Source organism: Pseudophryne corroboree, chromosome 9 (assembly GCF_028390025.1).
Source record: "Pseudophryne corroboree isolate aPseCor3 chromosome 9, aPseCor3.hap2, whole genome shotgun sequence".
In the NCBI taxonomy this organism is placed as follows: Eukaryota; Metazoa; Chordata; class Amphibia; order Anura; family Myobatrachidae; genus Pseudophryne; species Pseudophryne corroboree.
The window spans coordinates 353,008,443-353,032,141 of record NC_086452.1 but is presented as its reverse complement, the minus strand read 5'-3'; the positions used below and the strand labels follow the sequence as shown (position 1 = coordinate 353,032,141).

The window sequence follows — 23,699 nt, the reverse complement described above, 5'->3', positions numbered from 1 at the left end:
TTTTGCCACTACTAAGGCCCTGGAACGATCAATACTGCTGGGTTTAGTGGTTGCAGAGCCAGTTCTAATTTGGGACCGGGCAGTGTTGGGCTCTTTTGGCTTTCTGAGATGTGGCTCAGGCGTTACCTATGGAGAAGCTGCAACATGACATCCTAGGACACGCAACTACACCATGCATCACCATTATATTTGAATGTGCCTTGGCAATATTTAAATCTTTTTCAGTGTGCCGCGAGTTGTAAAAGGTTGAAAATCTCTGCTCTAGGACATAAGAGAAATAATAATGAGGTCAATAAGGGTATGTTGATGAATGTTCATATATAAGAAGATGAAGGTGTATGTACAGCAGATAGCACTTTGCTGAGGATAAATCAGAAGGATCCTGAACATACAGAAGCATTTGGATTTTTGTAACAAGGTCAGTGTGACTGGGAAACAAGAAATCTAGATCAGCCCCAGCAGCCACCTTTATTCAGCAGCCAGCCTGGACAAGGTGAGGGAGGGGTAATGCCTCTTTCTTGTAACTAACAGCATAATGATAGAGAAACGAAACTTATCAGAGATGAGACTTCCCAGGATCCCCTGCGAGTGCACTTCCCAGACCCATATAGAGGGAGGGAGCAGAGCAGCAATACAGTGTGCAAACTTACAGTCGGATTCACTAACTTCACTGTGACCGTGACTTACAAACTCACAAATTAAATTGCCATCAATGGGTAGTTTAATGTGTTTGAACTGTAGCAGTAATTAAAATGAGCAATAACAATAGAGCAGGAGGAAGTTATTCTACTTCTCTAGTTGTGGGGTTATTGGGATTGTATTAGTGTAGCTGGAGGAAGTACAAGGTGCAGTTTTATAGCAATCAGTATTGTAATATAAGGGGTTAGTCATGACTTTAGTTGAGGGCATTTTTGCTACCACCCCATGTCATATTTTCCAAGCCCCCCAGAACAGGGGTGAGGCATTACACTATTCATCCGGTCAGTGTTTCCCATCTCTGAGGAAGGGACTGTGTGAGCATGCTGCTAGGTGACTGGATGCCGGGACACTCCTCCTATAGCCCATGGGTAGATGCAGATGTAGAGAGCCGGGGCTGGGGGAGGTGTGTACCCAGCAGCACGGAGGGGAGGCGGAGAACCTGGAATTTACATACAGGCAGCACAGACAGATAGGATAGATCGCGCAGTAGTTCAGTACAGAGAGGAGAATCTGTCCTATTGCTGCCGATCATATACCCCTCACGGTCACCATGGATCAGAAGCAAGTCACCCGGCTGATCTCTGCGCTGTGCCTGCTATGCACACCAGGAGGTGAGTATTTGTGGCACTGTGCCAGTCTGCAGGTCTGTATGCGCTTTACCGAGTGGCATCAGTCACATGGAGCCCTTTGCTAATCAGTTGGACTAAATAAACTGATCATTTATTATTGGGGTAAACGCTTCCTCATACTTCCCTCGTCTTATGGAGCGGATACCTAGGGTGGCGCAGTCGTTTCTGCATAATGCACTTTTAATGGGAATACTTGGAAATGGCCGTGCAGCATGTGCATACAGAGACTGGCGGTATTCTGTGCCCCGCTGTCTCACGCGTGTTACTGAGCGCGGTATGTGGGATAAATGAGTGACACTATTTTTCTATTTTATTCTTCCCATCGCAGTGTTGTAACTTGTAAGTAAATTAGAATATATGTGTTGTAGATTGTGGTCTTTCTTTTTACTTTCTGCAGCTGTAGACCGGACATGAGACCTCACTGAATCGGGTGGGAGTGAGCGGCGTGGTGCAAAAAACCTCAGAACGGTCCAAACCACAGGGGAAGGCTGTAATCTCTTCCTCTCTGTTTCAGCTGGCACAGATACCCCTCCCAGATGGGGACGCGCACTACAAGCTCCAGAGTGACCTCTGTTGCTGTAGGGAGCTGGTACCCCCATGTTTTTCATTAACTAGTATTAAGGTATCACTTGGGTGAGGGGAAGAAAGGGTGCAGGAATCAGAGCGGTGTAGTGATCAGTGGTGGCGGGGGGAGGGCAGGGATGAGAGAAATGCGGGTGTGGAGAAGAGGGGTGAATGCATCAGGGATGTGTAAGTAGTACTATTAGGGGATGTCGTGGGTAGGCGCATGCTTATGGGTATGCGCAGCTTGCATGCACTACGCCAGGCCTGGCCAACCTGTGGCTCTCCGGCTGTTGTGAGGGGATCCGGTCTCTAGGTCGACTACACTTAGGTCGACATTGTCTACGTCGACCACTATTGGTTGACCGGTCTAGGTCGACAGGTCAAAAGGTCGACATTAGTTTTTCACCAAAAAAAATTTATTATCTTTTTTTGAAGTTTTTCATACTTAACGATCCACGTGGACTACTATTGGGAATAGTAACCTGTGCCGAGCACAGCGTAGCACGTTGCCTGAAGCATGGTGAGCGAACATGGTGCACTAATTGGGGTTTCCCGTCACTGTGCGGCGAAAACACCAATTTTTTTTTCAAAACTCATGTCGACCTAAGTGTGGTCGACCCTCCATACCACACCTGTTGTGAGACTACACATCACAGCATGACCTGCCACAGTTTGAGCTAAACAGTGCCATGGCATGCTGAGACTTGTAGTTTCACAGTAGCTGGATGGACAGGCCTGCACTAGACACACGCCGTACCTGTTTGCTCACCTGTCCAATTTGTCCACACACAGCTATTGTGGACTGTGTCACTCAGCACTCATCTAAAGAGCAGGATAGGCCTGTGTGCTTTAGTATCAACAGATTATTATTATCCTTTTATTTATATGGTGCCACAAAGGTTCCACAGCGTCTTACAGAGTACATAAACTAATGGAAAAATTAAGAAAACTGTTTATAAGTACAAAACAATGCAGTACAAGTACTTGGTTTTATAAACATTGCTGCATTAGCAATTATAACTCTCAAATATGTAGCAGGGTGGCAGTAACCAAGGATTAGGTAGATGATAAAATAAATAAGGGAAGGAAAAGCACACGAGGGAAGAGGTCCCTGCTCGTGAGAGCTTACATTCTAAAGGGGAGGGGCAGACAGACAGGGGTCACACAGATGGGGTAGACAATGAGGTGGAAGCGTGGAGATGAGGGCTGGAAGTCTTTGATGAAGTAGTGGGCCTTGAGAGCCCGTTTGAAGCTTTGTAGAGAATTCCAGAGCAGGGCCGAAACTAGGATTTTCGTCACCCGGGGCAAGGCAATAGTATGTGCTGCCCCCCACCCCCAAGAAAAAACAACAGTAAAACAAACTCTGTCAGACTAAAATATCAGATTACCAGGAAATTAGAAAGAAGGGGATCCTATTGGACAATATTCCCCTATGTGCCTCAAATGCCCTACAGTATGCGTCACATGCCCTGCCAGCATGTTCAACTACATGCTCCACTGTGTGTCACCATACATTGCACTATATCATAACACTTCGTCACTGCACTACATTCCCCTATCCACTGCACTACATCACTATACTACATCCCCTACATGCCCCTATGCACTGCACTACATACCCTATATGCTACACTACATCACTACACTATATCCCCTTATATGCTACACCACATCAGTGCACTAATGCCCCTATATACTGCAATACATTACTATACTACATACCCTATATGGTACACTATATCACTACACTGCATCCCCTATAAGCTACACCAAATCCCCCCATCTGGAAGGCAAAGCGGAGCTTGATACTGCTAACTGAGAGCACAGTGCGCTTCTATAGCTTGTACAGTGCACTGCACGCTAGTCGCAGCACTGCGTGGCAAAGAAGAGAGTTTAAGACAGTAGCCGGCATAGAAGAGATCCCAGGTACTGGAGCTCACCCGCACAGCGTTGGAGCCAGCTGTGGGCAGACAGGGGGGGTCAGAGACATTGCCAAGGGTGCTGTCTGCTGCCTCACTGGAGCAGCACAGCACTGCCGGTAAAAAACAAAAACCTGTTCCTCTGTAACTCCTTGGCGGGGCTCAAATCCTGCACCCGGGGCACATGCCCCCTTAGCCCCCGCATTTTTTTTTTTCTTGAAACATAGAATTAAAATATTCCATTACTAATCCATTACTCTGGAATTCTCACAGATAACAAATTACTCTGTTGTCAACTAAATAAAATACAAGCTCAAGTTTTCTCTTATACCCCTTTCACATCGCACAAATAACCCGGTATCGACCTGGCATATTGCCGGGTCGACACGGGTCAATGTGCGGTGTGAAAGCATCAAGTCCAAATTCTCGGGTCGCCTGACCTGGCAATTCAACCCAGGTTATAAGCAGTGTTATTCCAGGGTTGAATACCGAGTCAGTGGCTGCGTAAACGGATTTCCAGGACCCGTTTACTAGATAGGGAGAGGCGGCGCGGAGATGAGCTCATCTCCCAGCGCCACCACCGCTTCCGGCTCTGCCCCCCACCGCTATGGCAACCGATCCGGTATATTGCCGGGTCAGACAGCCAGCCAAAAGGGGAAGGAGAGTCTCCAATGCCGGATCCCACCCGGGAAGGACTCGTTTCCCGTTCCCGGGTGGGATCCAGCATTGGAGATGTGAAAGGGGTATTAATTATTTACAAACATAACATTTTATGACCTGGTTGTTTAACGTCCATGTTTTATTACATGACACCTTTATACCCCTTTTAGACTGCCAGCTTTGAACACGGGTTATTGCATATGAGCACGCATAACCCGTGTTGCTGTGCGATCTGAAAGGGCCCAGTTGGAATAATCCGTGTATTCCAGTATTCCAACTCAAGTAGCAAGCAGGGTTGGACATGTGTTCAACCCGGCTCGCTGTGATGTGTAAACGGGAAGCCATGTCACATCGACCCGTTTCCTGTTCACTCTGTGGACGGACGGCACTTGAAGATCGTGTGATCTCTAAGCACCGCCCCGCCGCGTCACCGCTGATTTCTCTGACGTCCTAGTGGATGCTGGGAACTCCGTAAGGACCATGGGGAATAGACGGGCTCCGAAGGAGACTGGGCACTCTAAAAGAAAGATTAGGTACTAACTGGTGTGCACTGGCTCCTCCCTCTATGCCCCTCCTCCAGACCTCAGTTAGAATCTGTGCCCGGCCAGAGCTGGGTGCTCCTAGTGGGCTCTCCTGAGCTTGCTAGAAAGAAAGTATTTGTTAGGTTTTTTATTTTCAGTGAGATCTGCTGGCAACAGACTCACTGCTACGTGGGACTGAGGGGAGAGAAGCAAACCTACCTGCTTGCAGCTAGCTTGTGCTTCTAAGGCTACTGGACACCATTAGCTCCAGAGGGTTCGAACACAGGGCCCGTCCTCGATCGTCCGTTCCCGGAGCCGCGCCGCCGTCCCCCTTGCAGAGCCAGAAGACAGAAGAAGCGACGAAATCGGCGGCTGAAGACTCCGGTCTTCATTAAGGTAGCGCACAGCACTGCAGCTGTGCGCCATTGCTCCCACAGCACACCACACGCTCTGGTCACTGTTGGTTGCAGGGCGCTGGGGGGGGGCGCCCTGGGCAGCAATTAGAGTACCTTTTTGGCAAAAAAGCACACAATACAGTTTATAAAACTGTATATGTGCAAAAACCCCCGCCATAAATATAATACAAAACGCGGGAGAAGCCCGCCGCTGAGGGGGCGGGGCCTTCTTCCTCAGCACACCAGCGCCATTTTCTCTTCACAGCTCCGCTGGAAGGACGCTCCCCAGGCTCTCCCCTGCAGTATACACTACAACAAGGGTAAAAAAGAGAGGGGGGGCACATAAATTTAGGCGCAAAGGTGATATAAGCAGCTATTGGGAAAAATTCACTTTTGTATTAGTGTTAATCCCTGTTATATAGCGCTCTGGTGTGTGCTGGCATACTCTGTCTCCCCAAAGGACTTCTGTGAGGGTCCTGTCCTCAGTCAGAGCATTCCCTGTGTGTGTGTGCGGTGTGTCGGTACGGCTGTGTCGACATGTTTGATGAGGGTTACGTGGAGGCGGAGCAGGAGCAGATAAGTGTGGTGTCGCCCCCGACGGGGCCGACACCGGAGTGGATGGATATGTGGAAGGTATTAACCGACAGTGTCAACTCCTTACATAAAAGGTTTGATGACGCAGCAGCCCTGGGACAGCCGGCATCTCAGCCCGCGCCTGCCCAGGCGTCTCAGAGACCATCAGGGGCTCATAAACGCCCGCTAGCTCAGATGGCAGACACAGATGTCGACACGGAGTCTGACTCCAGTGTAGATGAGGATGAGACTAATGTACAGTCCACAAGGGCAATCCGATGCATGATTACTGCAATGAAAAATGTATTGCACATTTCTGACATTAACCCGGTTACCACCAAAAAGGGTATTATGTTTGGGGAGAAAAAGCTGCCAGTCACTTTTCCCCCATCTGATGAGTTAAATGAATTGTGTGAAGAAGCGTGGTGTTCCCCTGATAAGAAACTAGTGATTTCTAAGAGGTTACTGATGGCGGATCCTTTCCCGGCAACGGATAGGCTACGTTGGGAAACATCCCCTAGGGTGGACAAGGCGCTCACACGCTTATCTAAAAGGTGGCACTGCCGTCTCAGGATACGGCCGCCCTAAAGGAGCCTGCGGATAGAAAGCAGGAGGCTATCCTGAAGTCTGTATATACACACTCAGGTACTATACTGAGACCTGCAATTGCTTCAGCATGGATGTGTAGTGCTGCAGCAGCATGGTCTGATACCCTGTCAGACAACATTGATTCCCTCGACAGGGATACTATTTTGCTAACCATAGAGCATATAAAGGACGTCGTCTTATATATGAGGGATGCACAGAGGGACATTTGCCGGCTGGCATCTAGAATAAATGCAATGTCCATTTCTGCCAGGAGAGTATTATGGACTCGGCAGTGGACAGGTGATGCTGATTCTAAAAGGCACATGGAGGTTTTGCCTTATAAGGGTGAGGAATTGTTTGGGGACGGTCTCTCGGACCTCGTATCCACAGCAACAGCTGGGAAGTCGACTTTTTTACCTCAGGTTCCCTCACAGCCTAAGAAAGCACCGTATTATCAAGTACAGTCCTTTCGGCCTCAGAAAGGCAAGCGGGTCAGAGGCGCATCCTTTCTGCCCAGAGGCAGGGGTAGAGGAAAGAAGCTGCACCAGACAGCCAGTTCCCAGGAACAAAAATCCTCCCCTGCTTCCACTAAGTCCACCGCATGACGCTGAGGCTCCACAGGTGGAGCCAGGTGCGGTGGGGGTGCGTCTCCGGAACTTCAGCAACCAGTGGGTCTAATCACAGGTGGATCTCTGAGTTGCACAAGTTGTATCTCAGGGATACAAGCTGGATTTCGAGGCGACTCCCCCTCGCCGTTACCTCAAATCAGCCTTGCCAGCTGCTCCCAGGGAAAGGGAGATAGTACTGGCGGCTATTCACAAGCTGTACCTCCAGCAGGTGATAATCAAGGTTCCCCTCCTTCAACAGGGACGGGGTTACTATTCCACAATGTTTGTGGTACCGAAACCAGACGGTTCGGTGAGACCCATTCTAAATTTGAAATCCTTGAACACTTATATAAGGAAGTTCAAGTTCAAAATGGAATCGCTCAGGGCGGTTATTGCAAGCCTGGAAGAGGGGGATTTTATGGTGTCGCTGGACATCAAGGATGCTTACCTGCATGTCCCCATTTACCCACCTCACCAGGAGTACCTCAGGTTTGTGGTACAGGACTGTCATTACCAATTCCAGACGTTGCCGTTTGGTCTGTCCACGGCACCGAGAGTATTTACCAAGGTAATGGCCGAGATGATGAGACTCCTTCGAAAGAAGGGAGTTATAATTATCCCGTACTTGGACGATCTCCTTATAAAGGCGAGGTCCAAGGAGCAGTTGTTAGTCAGCGTAGCACTATCTCGGGAAGTGTTGCAACAGCACGGCTGGATTCTGAATATCCCGAAGTCGCAGCTGATTCCTGCGACGCGTCTGCTGTTCTTGGGCATGATTCTGGACACAGAACAGAAGAAGGTGTTTCTCCCCGGGGAGAAGGCCCAGGAATTGTCATCTCTGGTCAGGGACCTCCAGAAACCAAAACAGGTGTCGGTGCATCAGTGCACGCGGGTCCTGGGAAAGATGGTGGCTTCTTACGAAGCAATTCCCTTCGGCAGATTTCATGCAAGGATCTTTCAGTGGGATCTGCTAGACAAATGGTCCGGATCGCATCTTCAGATGCATCGGTTGATCACCCTGTCCCCGAGGGCCAGGGTGTCTCTGCTGTGGTGGCTGCAGAGTGCTCATCTTCTCGAGGGCCGCAGATTCGGCATACAGGACTGGGTCCTGGTGACCACGGATGCAAGCCTCCGAGGATGGGGGGCAGTCACTCAGGGAAGGAACTTCCAAGGACAGTGGTCAAGTCAGGAGACTTCCCTACACATAAATATTCTGGAACTAAGGGCCATTTACAATGCCCTGAGTCAAGCAGAGCCCCTGCTTCAAAACCAACCGGTGCTGATTCAGTCAGACAACATTACGGCGGTCGCCCATGTAAACCGCCAGGGCGGCACAAGAAGCAGGATGGCGATGGCAGAAGCCACAAGGATTCTTCGGTGGGCGGAGAATCACGTCCTAGCACTGTCAGCAGTGTTCATTCCGGGAGTGGACAACTGGGAAGCAGACTTCCTCAGCAGGCACGACCTCCACCCGGGAGAGTGGGGACTTCATCCAGAAGTCTTCACGCTGATTGTAAATCGTTGGGAACGGCCACAGGTGGACATGATGGCGTCCCGCCTCAACAAAAAGCTAGAAAGATATTGCGCCAGGTCAAGGGACCCTCAGGCGATAGCTGTGGACGCCCTAGTGACGCCGTGGGTGTACCAGTCGGTTTATGTGTTCCCTCCTCTTCCTCTCATACCCAAGGTATTGAGGATAATGAGAGAGAGAGGAGTAAGAACTATACTCATCGTTCCGGATTGGCCAAGAAGAACTTGGTACCCAGAACTACAAGAAATGATCTCAGAGGACCCATGGCCTCTCCGACAGGACCTGCTTCAGCAGGGGCACTGTCTGTTCCAAGATTTACCGCGGCTGCGTTTGACGGCATGGCGGTTGAACGCCGGATCCTAACGGAAAAGGGCATTCCAGATGAAGTAATTCCTACGCTGATAAAAGCTAGGAAGGATGTGACAGCAAAACATTATCACCGCATATGGTGGAAATATGTTGCTTGGTGTGAGGCCAGGAAGGCCCCAACGGAGGAATTCCAGCTGGGTCGATTTCTGCACTTCCTACAGTCAGTGGTGACTATGGGCCTAAAATTGGGGTCCATTAAGGGCCAGATTTCGGCCCTCTCTATTTTCTTTCAAAAAGAACTGGCTTCACTGCCTGAAGTTCAGACGTTTGTTAAGGGAGTGCTGCATATTCAGCCCCCTTTTGTGCCTCCAGTGGCACCTTGGGATCTCAACGTGGTGTTGGATTTCCTAAAATCACATTGGTTTGAACCACTTAAGACCGTGGAGTTAAAGTATCTCACGTGGAAGGTGATCATGCTGTTGGCCTCAGCTAGGCGGGTGTCAGAGTTGGCGGCTTTGTCCTGTAAAAGCCCATATCTGATTTTCCATATGGACAGGGCGGAATTGAGGACTCGTCCCCAATTTCTCCCAAAGGTGGTATCAGCGTTTCATCTGAACCAACCTATTGTGGTGCCTGCGGCTACTCGGGACTTGGAGGACTCCAAGTTGCTGGACGTAGTCCGGGCCCTGAAAATATATGTTTCCAGGGCGGCTAGAGTCAGAAAATCTGACTCGCTATTCATCCTGCATGCACCCAACAAGCTGGGTGCTCCTGCTTCAAAGCAGACTATTGCTCGCTGGATCTGTAGCACGATTCAGCTGGCACATTCTGCGGCTGGACTGCTGCATCCTAAATCAGTAAAAGCCCATTCCACACGGAAGGTGGGCTCTTCTTGGGCGGCTGCCCGAGGGGTCTCGGCTTTACAGCTTTGCCGAGCTGCTACTTGGTCGGGTTCAAACACATTTGCTAAATTCTACAAGTTTGATACCCTGGCTGAGGAGGACCTTGAGTTTGCTCATTCGGTGCTGCAGAGTCATCCGCACTCTCCCGCCCGTTTGGGAGCTTTGGTATAATCCCCATGGTCCTTACGGAGTTCCCAGCATCCACTAGGACGTCAGAGAAAATAAGAATTTACTCACCGGTAATTCTATTTCTCGTAGTCCGTAGTGGATGCTGGGCGCCCGTCCCAAGTGCGGACTCTCTGCAATACATGTATATAGTTATTGCTGAACTTAAGGGTTATTGTTATGAGCCATCTTTTGAATGAGGCTCAGTTTTTGTTCATACTGTTAACTGGGTATAGTTATCACGAGTTGTACGGTGTGATTGGTGTGGCTGGTATGAGTCTTACCCTGGATTCCAAATCCTTTCCTTGTAATGTCAGCTCTTCCGGGCACAGTTTCCTTAACTGAGGTCTGGAGGAGGGGCATAGAGGGAGGAGCCAGTGCACACCAGTTAGTACCTAATCTTTCTTTTAGAGTGCCCAGTCTCCTTCGGAGCCCGTCTATTCCCCATGGTCCTTACGGAGTTCCCAGCATCCACTACGGACTACGAGAAATAGAATTACCGGTGAGTAAATTCTTATTTTTACCAACTCGGCAATAAGCTGGGTTAGGAACAGCGGTGGCGAGGGCTTGGGGCGTGTCGTACTCCGGGAAGCACCCCTGTCAGGCTCCCGGATGAGGCCCGCCTCTGGCAGTCTAAAAGGGGTATTAGTAGTAATTACAGCTGAGAGTCTGTTTGGGTAAGGGCCTGATTCTGAGTTATACGCAATGCTGATATGTACGGAGTTGAGTGTTTATGGGCCGACTGAGCATGTGTCCAGGTCGCAATGCGCACGATCGGCTATTCACTAGTGTTGACTGTCGCAGAGAGGATTATTAGCAGGTGCTGTTTGGGGAAAGTAATGGGAGTGGAGCGAAAGATGCAGACGGGTCACACCTTTTTCCGGAGCCTGCAATTGTGATCCTGTAACATAGAAAATCTGGCACCTGCAGCTCAGTTCCCGCCATTGTTTGGATCCGCGAAGCTGCAAGTGTACATCTTGGCTGACACATTTGCATTCTTTCGCACAGTATCTGTGTGCGGGGGTTGGGTATGTGTGACCGGCGGTCTCTGTCACAATACCGATGGAGGGATCCCAGCATTTACATGGTTGGCGGAGGGTGGGGGGGCGAGGGCAACAAAGCCCCTTGCAGGCTAACTACACTCGCCACGCTGCGGGCTCCAATGGGAATAGTCCCTGTTGGTCGGCATGCCGACCGTCGGGTTAGTGAGGGTTTGGTTCGTAGGTGCCGGTATTGTGATCGGTGGCCTCCTGACTGCCGGTCACATAACTACATCCCGTGTGCGGATCACAGTTGTGAATGCATTTGTGTACAACTATGAATCAAGCTGTATGTCCCTGCTAGCTTTGCACATCTGGACCAAACCGTTTTCACACTATGGGGCAGATGTATTAACCTGGAGATGGCATAAGGAAGTGATAAACCAGTGATATGTGCAAGGTGATAGACACACCAGCCAATCACCTCCTAACTGTTAATTTACATATTGGAGCTGATTGGCTGGTGTGTTTATCACCTTGCACATATCACTGGTTTATCACTTCCTTATGCCTTTTCCAGGTTAATACATCTGCCCCTCTATTCTAAAATATTGTACAGTAAGGTTTTCAAATCATTCCAGATGTACTCGGGGGTGGGTCTGAGGTCAGGTCACTTCAGGGCAGAGGTTCTCAAACGCAGTCCTCAAGGCACCCCAACGGTCCATGTTTTAGGTATATACATGTCTCAGCACAGATGGTTAAATCAAATTGACTGAGATGCCGATTAAGTCACCTGTGGCCAAGCATGGATAAACTTAAACCCTGGACTGTTGGGGTGCCTTGAGGACTGCGTTTAAGAACCTCTACTCCAGGATATTCTTTTTTTGGAAGAGGCATTTTAAAAGATGGGAGAAAATAGTTCTTGGCTGCAGCTATTTCTGTAAGATTGGTCTATATCCTACTCTATCTACTTTGCACTTTATGTGGGGTATGCAATTAGCTTCAGTAATCTCGAAGCTATTGCTGTCGCCCACTGCCTATTCAATGGAGTCTGTTTTCACCCGGTTTTTAGGGAAATTTTCACCAATGGCTATTCATAATTTTTTTTTGTCAAAAGGCATTGGCGAAAAATGCCTCAAAATCGGCAAAAAAGGCCTGTGTTTTCGGCAGCGCAGGTGAGAAAATGTGGATTTGCCAATCCACATGTTTTTTGCTCCTGCTCAGTTTTTCGCCTAGGCTAAAAACGTCCCTGCTATTGAATGGGACGAATCCCCATTTACCCTAATAATAATGGAAAGTACTGTTACTTTGCCTAGGCGAAAAAAAAGCGGACCTAATTGCATAGCCCCCCTATTTTTTCAATCCTTCAAATCGTAAAATATCCTCATCTTTCTTCTCCTAAATATTTGCATCATGGTTAAGGATATTGTTATTGTCATGTCGCTAAATTTCTGGCTTTCACCAACCATAAAGCATGCTTTGTGACCTAAAGTTCATTCTTGGTCATCAGACCACAGAATCTTTGTCCACTTGGTATGTGGATCTGTCGCATAGATTCTGGCAAGATTTCATGCGAGTTTTCTCCAACAATGGTCTTGTATTTGTCACACTGTTATTGAGTGTAGATTTGTGAAGTGCCCTGGCTGTATTTGTCTCATGGACCATTTCTTTCATCTCTGCCATGGACATTGGTAATACAGTATAAAGTTACTGTTACTGGCCTCCGTTATGGGGAACGGCATGTTCCAAACATCTCCTGTGTCATACATTAATATAGGATGAATTTCTCTGGTGATTATTAATCCTTTAAATTTTCTTTTATATAAAATATATGAGAGAGATATAGATATATATATAAAAAAAATATAGATGTGTGTGTAAAAAGCACTTTTGCTTAGTGCTTATATTATTTTATAATATATTGTTTGCTGATCTTCATGATGAAGCTCTTTGGACTAGTACTAACTGCTCCTGGAGATTATCACGGATGGGTTTAAAAAAAAAAAAAAAAATAACATTTAAGCACTTTAATTGCACACAAGAGACTAATACATTAATTGGCTGGTATATTAGGTTTAACTTTCCAATATAGTGCTGTCCTGGTGAAGAATTGACCTCCAGGATTTATGACCTGGTAATCCGAATATGTGGCTATTGGTCAGTGCATGCGCAAGCCTGTGCGATATGGACAGTGAGCCTTTGGATCTCTCTTCAGGGGCTTCTGCATAAAGAAGCCTATAGGCTTCTGTAGGCAATATTATAGAATTCTACAGGGCTTGCTGTACGGTAGGTCTGCAGCAGATATCTGTGATCCATATGTGTTGCAGTAAAAATATGGCAGTTTTTATAGATTTCACCACATTTATACAGTCTGAATGGCTGCACAGAACCATTCACAGCCCTGTAAAACGCTGCATGGTGCACAGTCTGGTCTGGTTTCCACTGATATTATGTTTCCTGCAGAAACCACAGGAACCTGTTTTCTCTCTTTGGTAAGTTAAACAAATAAAGACTACACACTAAATATTTCCAAGGTAAATATCTCATAAACTGAATGCTGGACCATTTAAAAGCCATTGTAATGTTTGTTAATACAGACTTGTTGTGTTACAGTTTGTTCCCAGTTGCTGTGAAATATGCTGGCACTGTTAACATTTATTTATATAATCTTAACAACTCGATTGTATTTGAACTTCAGAGGAACATTAAAGTCATCCCCTGCAATATATGTACTATTCAGTTTTTCCCTAATGCGTGATTTATAGATGTATATTTATTTATAGATTTGCAAATACATACAAGGAACCCAGGTACAAAATTACAACGGCATTTGTAATCTTTTGAAACTTTACCAGCAAAAAACGGGAATCGGCATACCACCAAAATATCCTTTTGTTTTTTTTATTATTTTATGGGGTTTTTTTTTTTGGGGGGGGGGGATTTTGTGCTGGGAAAGTAATTTGTACAGCCATGATGATATCGATATTGAGGGTGTGCGAGATTAATATTATCACCTGTTTAAAAAATGGGTCTGTTGAATAACCCTGATACTTTTCATGCAGTAAATATGTACAGAATTCTGCTTTTCTCTTCCCGTGGATTATTTGTACTCCTCCACAGGCCCAAAATGAGATTTGCACAAAAATTTTAAAACCTGACTACCGGGGGAGTTCAAGGGAAATCGCAGAGGAGAAATCATCATTTACAGGTTGTCTAGTGCAGTGATCGCCAACCCGTCGCTTGCGAGCTACCGTTAGCTCGCCGTAGCATTTTCGGTAGCTCGCAGAGCGCACGGGCTTGGGCAATCACTGGTAGTGGAACGCCTCCTCCCTTCATTTTTCATATGGTGTGGGGGGCATTGTATCTTGCACTGGTGGGGGCATTGTATCTTGCACTGGTGGGGGCATTGTATCTTGCACTGGTGGGGCCATTGTATCTAGCACTGGTGGGGGCATTGTATCTGGCACTGGTGGGGGGGCAATGTATCTGGCACTGGTGGGGGGGCAATGTATCTGGCACTGGTGGGGGGGCAATGTATCTGGCACTGGTGGGGGCCGTTGAATCTGGCACTGGTGGGGGCCGTTGAATCTGGCACTGGTGGGGGCCGTTGAATCTGGCACTGGTGGGGGCCGTTGAATCTGGCACTGCCGGTGGGGGCCGTTGAATCTGGCACTGCCGGTGGGGGCCGTTGAATCTGGCACTGCCGGTGGGGGCCGTTGAATCTGGCACTGCCGGTGGGGGCCGTTGAATCTGGCACTGCCGGGGGGGGGGGCATCACATGTATCTGGCACTGCCGGGGGGGGGGCATCACATGTATCTGGCACTGCCGGGGGGGGGGGGGGGCATTGTGTATCTGGCACTGCCGGGGGGGCATTGTGTATCTGGCACTGTCGGGGGGGTGGGGGGGCATTGTGTATCTGGCACTGCCGGGGGGGGGGGGGGGGGGGCATTGTGTATCTGGCACTGCCGGGGGGGCATTGTGTATCTGGCACTGTCGGGGGGGTGGGGGGGCATTGTGTATCTGGCACTGCCGGGGGGGCATTGTGTATCTGGCACTGTCGGGGGGGTGGGGGGGGCATTGTGTATCTGGCACTGCCGGGGGGGGGCATTGTGTATCTGGCACTGCGGGGGGGGGGGGGGTCATTGTGTATCTGGCACTGCGGGGGGGGTCATTGTGTATCTGGCACTGCGGGGGGGGGGGGGTCATTGTGTATCTGGCACTGCGGGGTCATTGTGTATCTGGCACTGCCGGGGGGGGGGGGGGGGGGGGGGGGCATTGTGTATCTGGCACTGCCGGGGGGGGGGGGGGGGGGCATTGTGTATCTGGCACTGCTGGGGGGGGCATTGTATCTGGCACTGCTGGGGGGGGCATTGTTTGTGTGTCTGGCACTGCCGGGGGGCATTGCTTGTGTATCTGGCACTGCCGGGGGCCATTGCTTGTGTATCTGGCACTGCCGGGGGGGGGGGGGGCATTGTGTATCTGGCACTGCCGGGGGGGGGGCATTGTGTATCTGGCACTGCCGGGGGGGGGGGGGGGGGGCATTGTGTATCTGGCACTGCCGGGGGGGGCATTGTGTATCTGGCACTGCGGGGGGGGGGGGTCATTGTGTATCTGGCACTGCGGGGGGGGGGGGGGTCATTGTGTATCTGGCACTGCGGGGGGGGGGGGTGTTTCATTGTGTATCTGGCACTGCCGGGGGGGGGGGGGGGCATTGTGTATCTGGCACTGCCGGGGGGGGGGGGCGGCATTGTGTATCTGGCACTGCCGGGAGGGGGGCGGCATTGTGTATCTGGCACTGCTGGGGGGGGGCATTGTATCTGGCACTGCTGGGGGGCATCACATGTATCTGGCACTGCTGGGGGGGGGGGCATTGTTTGTGTGTCTGGCACTGCCGGGGGGCATTGCTTGTGTATCTGGCACTGCCGGGGGGCATTGTTTGTGTATCTGGCACTACGTGGGGGGGCATTGTATGTGTATCTGGCACTACGCGGGGGGGGCAATACTTGTAGTTGTGAGACCACACCCACTTTTGTGAGGTCACACCCACTTTCGCAGGAACGCGCGCGCATTGGGGGGAGGGGGTATCTTTTAGAGATTTTTTTTTCCCGAAAGTAGCTCTCTCCCCAATTAAGGTTGGAGACCACTGCTCTAGTGTATGGACACTTATATGATCGCGCCAGTAACAGACGCAAGAGCGGCCACAGTAGCGGTCACCTCTGAATCTGGCCGAAATGTCATCACACATACAAAATACAAATCAGTACTGTAGTCGGCTGCTTCGAGACAAAGACATATTCAGATGGTTAAAATTTGTGGCTAGACCACAAGTGCTTTCTGAGCTGGTTGTATGTAAGATGTGTCCAGCCCAGCAAGGCTAGTACTGTACATGGGCCTTTCTTACTCCTGGAGATACAGCAGCAGGAGTGGCTTTACAATGGTATTAGGAAATACTAAAAATAAGCTACATAATTCATACTGTTTACATACTACTTACCAGCGGGTGGTAACAGTGGTATCCCGGGCCGCCAAAATGCCAGCAGTGGGGCGAGTGCTAAGAATACCCTTGCGAGCTCGCCACAGGTTCTATTCTCACTCTGAGTGCCGTGGACACCCACGAGTGGGAATAGCCCCCTGTGTGCTGGGTGTCGGCTGTCGGGATCCCGGCGTTGGTATCCTGAATGCCGGGATCCCGACAACCGGCAAATTGATTGCATTCCAAATCAAACGCAATACAGTACCTGGCTGGTCAGTGCTATTAATAACTAAGAAAATTCAATTTATGTAAAAGGAAATTAGACAAAAAATGTGCAGACAAAATTTGAGTCTGTTTGTTTAGTATAAATTAATGCCCACATCCGTCGTTCTCTTGAGAAAGATCAAATGTAATATTGTTGCGGACGGTTTCAAATATCATTGTAGTAAAGCAAATAGGGGGTTTGTTCAGGTGCGGGCGCAAAGCGGCGGTTGTACATATATCGATGTTTTCGCACTGCGCATGCGTATAAGCCGCAGTGCCCATGAGCAGCGAGTGATTCACGAGTGCAGTCGCAGCAATATTTTAGTCGCAAAGTGAGTGACGAAGTGAGTGGGGATGGTAACGGGGAGTAGTCATGCGAACGTAGGCGTATCATGGCCGTTTGGACAACATTTTCTGGGCGTGCATATATTGGCAGCAGCTATCACACTTGCTACTGAAGAGGGCTGTGCGTCCCGGAAGAGCAGCTCAGTCTGCGCGTCTTCAGAGGCACTCAGATCGTAGCGACCTGATGTGTGACAATGTTACCAATGTTTCTGCAATCATGCGGCGCAGTATGCAAAGATGCAATCGCAGTGGGTGTCCTTTTGCATGGTTAGCGTCTGCCCATATTGGCATATAATCGCAATTGCATACATGCAAATCATTACAACAGGAGTAGGAAGAACAACCACACCTGAATGACCCCCATAGATTGCGCTACTAACTTTACTGTAGGATTGGCATTAATGGGAGGGAACTAGCGCATTCAGTCATTCAAAAGTTGCATTCGTCGTCGTCACCAGTTGCATTTTACACAAGGTGTCAAGCTCCCACAAATAATTAGCCTTCAAACAGGTGTCTGCATAACACGCATTTTGCGACCACTCTGACCTCTGGCCCACTTGGCGCAATGTGTTACAAGCAGGAAAGGCATCTCCGTAGGTATGGCTTTGGAAAAGACTTCATAGTAAAAATGTTAGCAAAATACGTATGCTTTAAACTCTACCAGTCCCATTATGCATTCGAGCAGGCCTGGCCATCCTGTGTCTCTCCATCTGTTGTGAAACTACACATCCCAGCATGCCCTGCCACAGTTTTGCTATTAGGGAATGCTAAAACTGTGGCAGGGCATGCTGGGATGTGTAGTTTCACAACAGCTGGAGAGCCACAGGTTGGCCAGGCCTGCCTTAGAGTGTCTATAAATTAAGGATGTGAATGGGCAAAATATTCTCTGTAAAGCGCTGCGGAATATGTGTGCGGTATATAAATAACTGGTAATAAATAATACATAGTATAGTACAGAAACCTGTAATGTTGTCAGTGTGGAAGAGAGAGATTGTCCGATATTGTTTACTATAGTATATGTTTTCTGTGATTATATGAGTCTCTCTGAATCTGCATAGGAAGTGCTACAATGCAGCAGCTGCGTCTTTTACCATGCCAAGTTCTGTTGTGCTTTGTATACAGACTCCGTCACACACAGATATACAAGTTTCTCATATCAAATTAATCAGCACAATCTCCTGGTGCGTCCTGGACGCATTGTGTTGTGGCTCAGACACCTTTTCTGCAAAAAAGACTCCAGAATCTAGCAGAGTCTCACAGAACCTGGCGCTCGAGAGATGTTTTTTTGTGTGACTGCAGCAATGATGTATGAGGACACATCTGTACCATATTATGGGTATTTATCTTGGTGATGTTCAGATGTCTTGAAAAAAGGGTCTAATGGAAAACAAAACCTTGATGCTTCAATAAATCATTGTTAAAAATGTTTCAAATCCTTATACACTCTTCATATCATTAATAGGTATAGTATAATAATGTTTCGCCTGCAAACCTGCTATACAGAATGTTCCTATAAATGAGAAAAAAGTATTACTTCTATAAGGCGGCCTTTGCATAGATATGATCACCGCATATTTCCCCTGTTATCTATGAGGAGCTCTGGTAAACCCTTTACTGCATAAGGTGACACCAGGGGTAGTAGGGGGAAATGCTTTAGAGTTTAGTCATGGTGCTCCAATTTGAGGAAAACCTTGTATCTGGAAAGGACAATTCCCAACCATTCTGGATGCTCTCATACCTGTGTATCCTTATGTTACAGTCACTGTCTAGGTAACACAGCTTATTGATACTCATTCTCTTTCTGTGTTTCAGTGCTGGCTGATGACTGTTCAGCATATGTGGGCTCTGACTATCAGCTACATCAGCCTCAGACCTGTATACTGTCCTTCTGCTCTGGAACCTGCACAAATCGGTACTGCAGTATAATACCTGGATTGGCACTGGATCAGAGCCAATTCATGTGTATTCTGAACAAGTAAGTTACATTAAGGAACTTCCTCTCCTGTGAAGTGAACATGTGTTAAATAGCTAGGGAACACATTTGCACAATTGTATGTTATGTTCCTGTACAGGCTATGAGGAAACTTTAGAGGATGGTATCTGGTTCTAATTTAAATGCAGATTTTTCAGTTTCTCTTACCTGCCCATGATCCTGCCAGTGAGAGAGACTTAAGGGGGGTACACACGGAGAGATCCGTGTTTAAAATCTAAGCATTCTGACTAGATTGCGATAGCGATGCGCGGCCCCGCCTCAATCTAGCGGGTCGCTCACTTCAGCGCTGTGTGAAGTGAGCGCCCCCCTCACTCAGCACATCGCACTGTGCTGAGCGGGGGGAGAGATGTGTGCTGAGCGGTCTGTGTTAAGCTCGCTCAGCACACATCTCCCCCGTCAGTACCCCCCCTGTACACACGGTGAGATCAGTGCTTAAATTCTAAGCAATCTGACTAGATTGCTTAGAAGGTAAGCACGGATCGCTCCGTGTGTATACCCCACAGTGATAGCGATGCACGGTCCCACGCGTTGCTATTGCCGGTGCTAGATCGGCCTGCATGCAGGCACAATCTAGCACGTCGCTCATTTCACCGCTGGGTGAAATGAGCGGTTCGCCCCCCTCGCTCGGCACACATCCCGCTGTGCTGAGCGGGGGGAAGAGATGTGTGCTGAGCGCTCTGTGACAGACCGCTCAGCACACACCTCTCCTCGTGTGTACGGGGCCTAACAATTGTTTGTTGTATTTGTAGTCCCTCATGTTTGTGACTCCTGTTCACATGTAGTCTAAATATCCTAACTAAAATGTCAGTCCAGCGTAAGTTTTAATATACTTGTGTTTGAAACACAGAGAGTGGTATCCTGTTAGCATCGGTACTTTGGGGCATGTATCTGGCACTGTGGGGCAATGTATCTGGCACTGTGGGGCAATGTATCTGGCACTGTGGACCATTTTCAGTGGCCACACCCTTCTGGGGTGTGGCCACGCCCATTTTTCAACGCACGCACATGCTTCTTTTTGTGTTTGTTTTTTTGTTGGGGGGGGGGGGGGGGCGCCATCTGCCATCTTGCCCTAGTCTCCGAAAACCCTAGCTACGCCTCTGCTAATAGGATCACCATGGGCAATCCTGTTAGCCCCGATGTTGGCATCCTTTTCTCCCGATGTCGGCATTTATCGGGGATCATGTTTTATGTGCCTCAGGCACCCAAAGCATAGTCCGTGATAAGGGGCAGCCGGAGCCGCAATAACACATGGGATTGGGAATTTATGCCCGACCCCATGTGTTTTCGTGCGATCACGGATCCAATCGGAACAGCCTGAAACCGCGATAATAACCATCAGTCTTTAACTGCGATATCTGGCCATTTTGATCGTCCAAAATCACATTGGGGCTAATAGGATACCGCCCAGAGAGAGAGAACATAAATAAAACAGTCACAGAAAATGATTGCATTAAGTAATGCGAAGTGCAACTGCAAATTAATGTAACTGCTAATAGTACTCATAAAAGTGTCACATAGAAACTCACATAACATAGAGTTCTTAAATTGAAGGATTATTGGCAGATTATAGAATAACTCCCAGTTTAGGTGGAATAGATGCTATTGGATATGGAACAGTCACTACAAAATGCAATTATTTACCTATTAAAATAAATACAAACCGGGTCTCCGACAAGTGCTGGGCAAAGCAGCTGCAGCCAGTAGAGTGCAATTCACCATACACTCCGTTATCCGTATTGACAGTGTCATACATCCGGGTGGTATTTGGCCATGCTTTACCATAATAATGGGCGAAGCCTATCCGTTTGATAGATAGACCGTGTCTAGTTAGACAGTCAATAGATAGACACCATATATTAGACAGACATTAGGTCGACGGGGTCAAACGGTCGACATGGAAAAAGTCGACAGGTCAAAAGGTCGACATTAAAATGGTCGACAAAAAATAGACAAATGTTTTTGTTTTTTTTATATAACATGTTTTTTGGATTATTTCATACTTTATCCATGTCGGCATAGAGTTGGTTATAAACCTTGTGGCGAGCCACCGTGCCCGAAGCGTGGCGAGCGTATGCCTTTCTACAATTGGGGGTCCCAGATGACAAAACTATCCACACAAACCACAAAAATGCAAAAAACATGGTGTCGACCTTTTGACCCTGTCGACCTTTTGACCCTGTCGACCTAATGTCTGTCTAACATATGGTGTCTATCTATTGACTGTCTAACTAGACACGATCTATCTTTCATACCGGAACCTGGGCGAAGCAGGGCCAGGCATTTACCGTTCTTTACCCACATGGTCATACATCTCCCCCACTGTGCATTGTTAGTAGTTTTGGTGTCATTAATACAAGCTGGATTTAAGGACCCAATACATAAATTATGTATTGGTGCAATGGCGCGATTCCCTGATGATTGAGTCGGGGATATTAAACATGTTTAAAAATCAGTCAGGATCGGGGAATTGGGCATTTTCAAGATGGTCAATGTCCCCAATTCACAGACAGATGGCTGATTATCGATGGCCACCAGGATCAGGGGATCGCGCAGCCTGATGTATGGCTTTAGTTCTGCAGCAAGGATATTGTAATGCATCTTCACCACCTGTGAATTATGCTAGATGCTGGTAGTTATTTGGTACATTGTTTAAATGCTCTCATAGTTAGTTACCTTCTTAAACTGGTAAATTTGTCTTCTTATCCAACACTTTTTTTGAACAAATATTTTTTGCAGGAGATGAAAAACATGACATTAAGGGGGTTACACTTCTATAACCATCCTGTGTTTCTTCAACAGCCTGTATTTTGTCGTTGGAGCTGGTATTGTAATCTTCTTATTATTGGTTGTTGGAATCATTGCTTGTTGCTGCAAATCACTCTGTCTGTGCTGCCAACTCTGCTCTTCACCACGTAAGTAACAGATCCCAGACAGTATACAATCTGCAGAAACTAATCAGTGAGTGTATTAGAATATCCAAGAAAATAATACCGATACTGAGTATACAGGGGGAGGAGGCCTGTGTGCAGCCTCCATCCAGACCCCCTTCTCCCTAGTCAGCAGCGCTGCGTAGAGTCTGAGCACTAGAAGCTTAGACTCTACTGCGCATACGCAGATCTTCACCATCCATTTTACCAGTTATTTCTCTAACGTCCTAGTGGATGCTGGGGACTTCGTAAGGACCATGGGGAATAGACGGGCTCCGCAGGAGACTGGGCACTCTAAAGAAAGATTTAGTACTACCTGGTGTGCACTGGCTCCTCCCTCTATGCCCCTCCTCCAGACCTCAGTTAGAATCTGTGCCCGGCCAGAGCTGGGTGCTCCTAGTGGGCTCTCCTGAGCTTGCTAGAAAAGAAAGTATTTGTTAGGTTTTTTATTTTCAGTGAGATCTGCTGGCAACAGACTCACTGCTACGTGGGACTGAGGGGAGAGAAGCAAACCTACCTGCTTGTGCTTCTTAGGCTACTGGACACCATTAGCTCCAGAGGGTTCGAACACAGGGCCTGACCTCGATCGTCCGTTCCCGGAGCCGCGCCGCCGTCCCCCTTGCAGAGCCAGAAGACAGAAGAGAAACGATGAAATCGGCGGCAGAAGACTCCTGTCTTCATTAAGGTAGCGCACAGCACCGCAGCTGTGCGCCATTGCTCCCACAGCACACCACACACTCCGGTCACTGCAGGGCGCTGGGGGGGGGGGGGCGCCCTGGGCAGCAATTATAATACCTTTTGGCACTTAAAATACACATAATTCAGTCTGACAACTGTATATGTGTAAAAACCCCCGCCATTAAGTTACATAAAACGCGGGACAGAAGCCCGCCGCTGAGGGGGCGGGGCCTTCTTCCTCAGCACACCAGCGCCATTTTCCCTTCACAGCTCCGCTGGAAGCAGCTCCCCAGGCTCTCCCCTGCAGTATCCTGATACAAGAAGGGTAAAAAAGAGAGGGGGGGGCACATAAATTTAGGCGCAAATAAGATTTAAGCAGCTATTGGGTAAATCACTTTTTATAGGGTAAATCACTTTTTATAGTGTAAATCCCTGTGTTATATAGCGCTGTGGTGTGTGCTGGCATACTCTCTCTCTGTCTCCCCAAAGGACTTTGTGGGGTCCTGTCCTCAGTCTGAGCATTCCCTGTGTGTGTGCGGTGTGTCGGTACGGCTGTGTCGACATGTTTGATGAGGGTTACGTGGAGGCGGAGCAGGGGCAGATAAGTGTGGTGTCGCCCCCGATGGGGCCGACACCGGATTGGATGGATATGTGGAAGGTCTTAACCGACAGTGTAAACTCCTTACATAAAAGGTTCGATGACGCAGCAGCCTTGGGACAGCCGGAGTCTCAGCCCGCGCCTGCCCAGGCGACTCAGAAGCCGTCAGAGGCTCATAAACGCCCGCTAGCTCAGATGGTAGACACAGATGTCGACACGGAGTCTGACTCCAGTGTAGATGAGGATGAGACAAATGTACAGTCTACAAAGGCCATCCGGTGCATGATTACTGCAATGAAAGATGTATTGCACATTTCTGACGTTAACTCGGTTACCACCAAGAGGGGTATTATGTTTGGGGAGAAAAAGCAGCCAGT

The 23,699-nt window shown here is 48.5% G+C and overlaps 1 protein-coding gene across 3 annotated transcripts in view; it reads left to right on the top strand.

Moving 5' to 3' along the window:
• The first annotated feature begins 874 nt into the window (after positions 1 to 874).
• The window catches only part of LOC134958230 (protein shisa-5-like), a 36,223-nt gene continuing 13,398 nt past the window's right edge, over positions 875 to 23,699 (top strand). For 2 of the 3 annotated variants that reach the window (XM_063940681.1, XM_063940680.1), the window contains exons 1-3: positions 875 to 980; positions 18,939 to 19,101; positions 21,919 to 22,031. In XM_063940681.1, the coding sequence (XP_063796751.1) occupies positions 890 to 980; positions 18,939 to 19,101; positions 21,919 to 22,031 (367 nt within the window). In that variant the 5' untranslated portion in view covers positions 875 to 889. Of the gene's footprint in view, positions 981 to 1,045; positions 1,311 to 18,938; positions 19,102 to 21,918; positions 22,032 to 23,699 lie in introns of those variants that run through there. The other variant, XM_063940682.1, reaches the window with a different exon arrangement.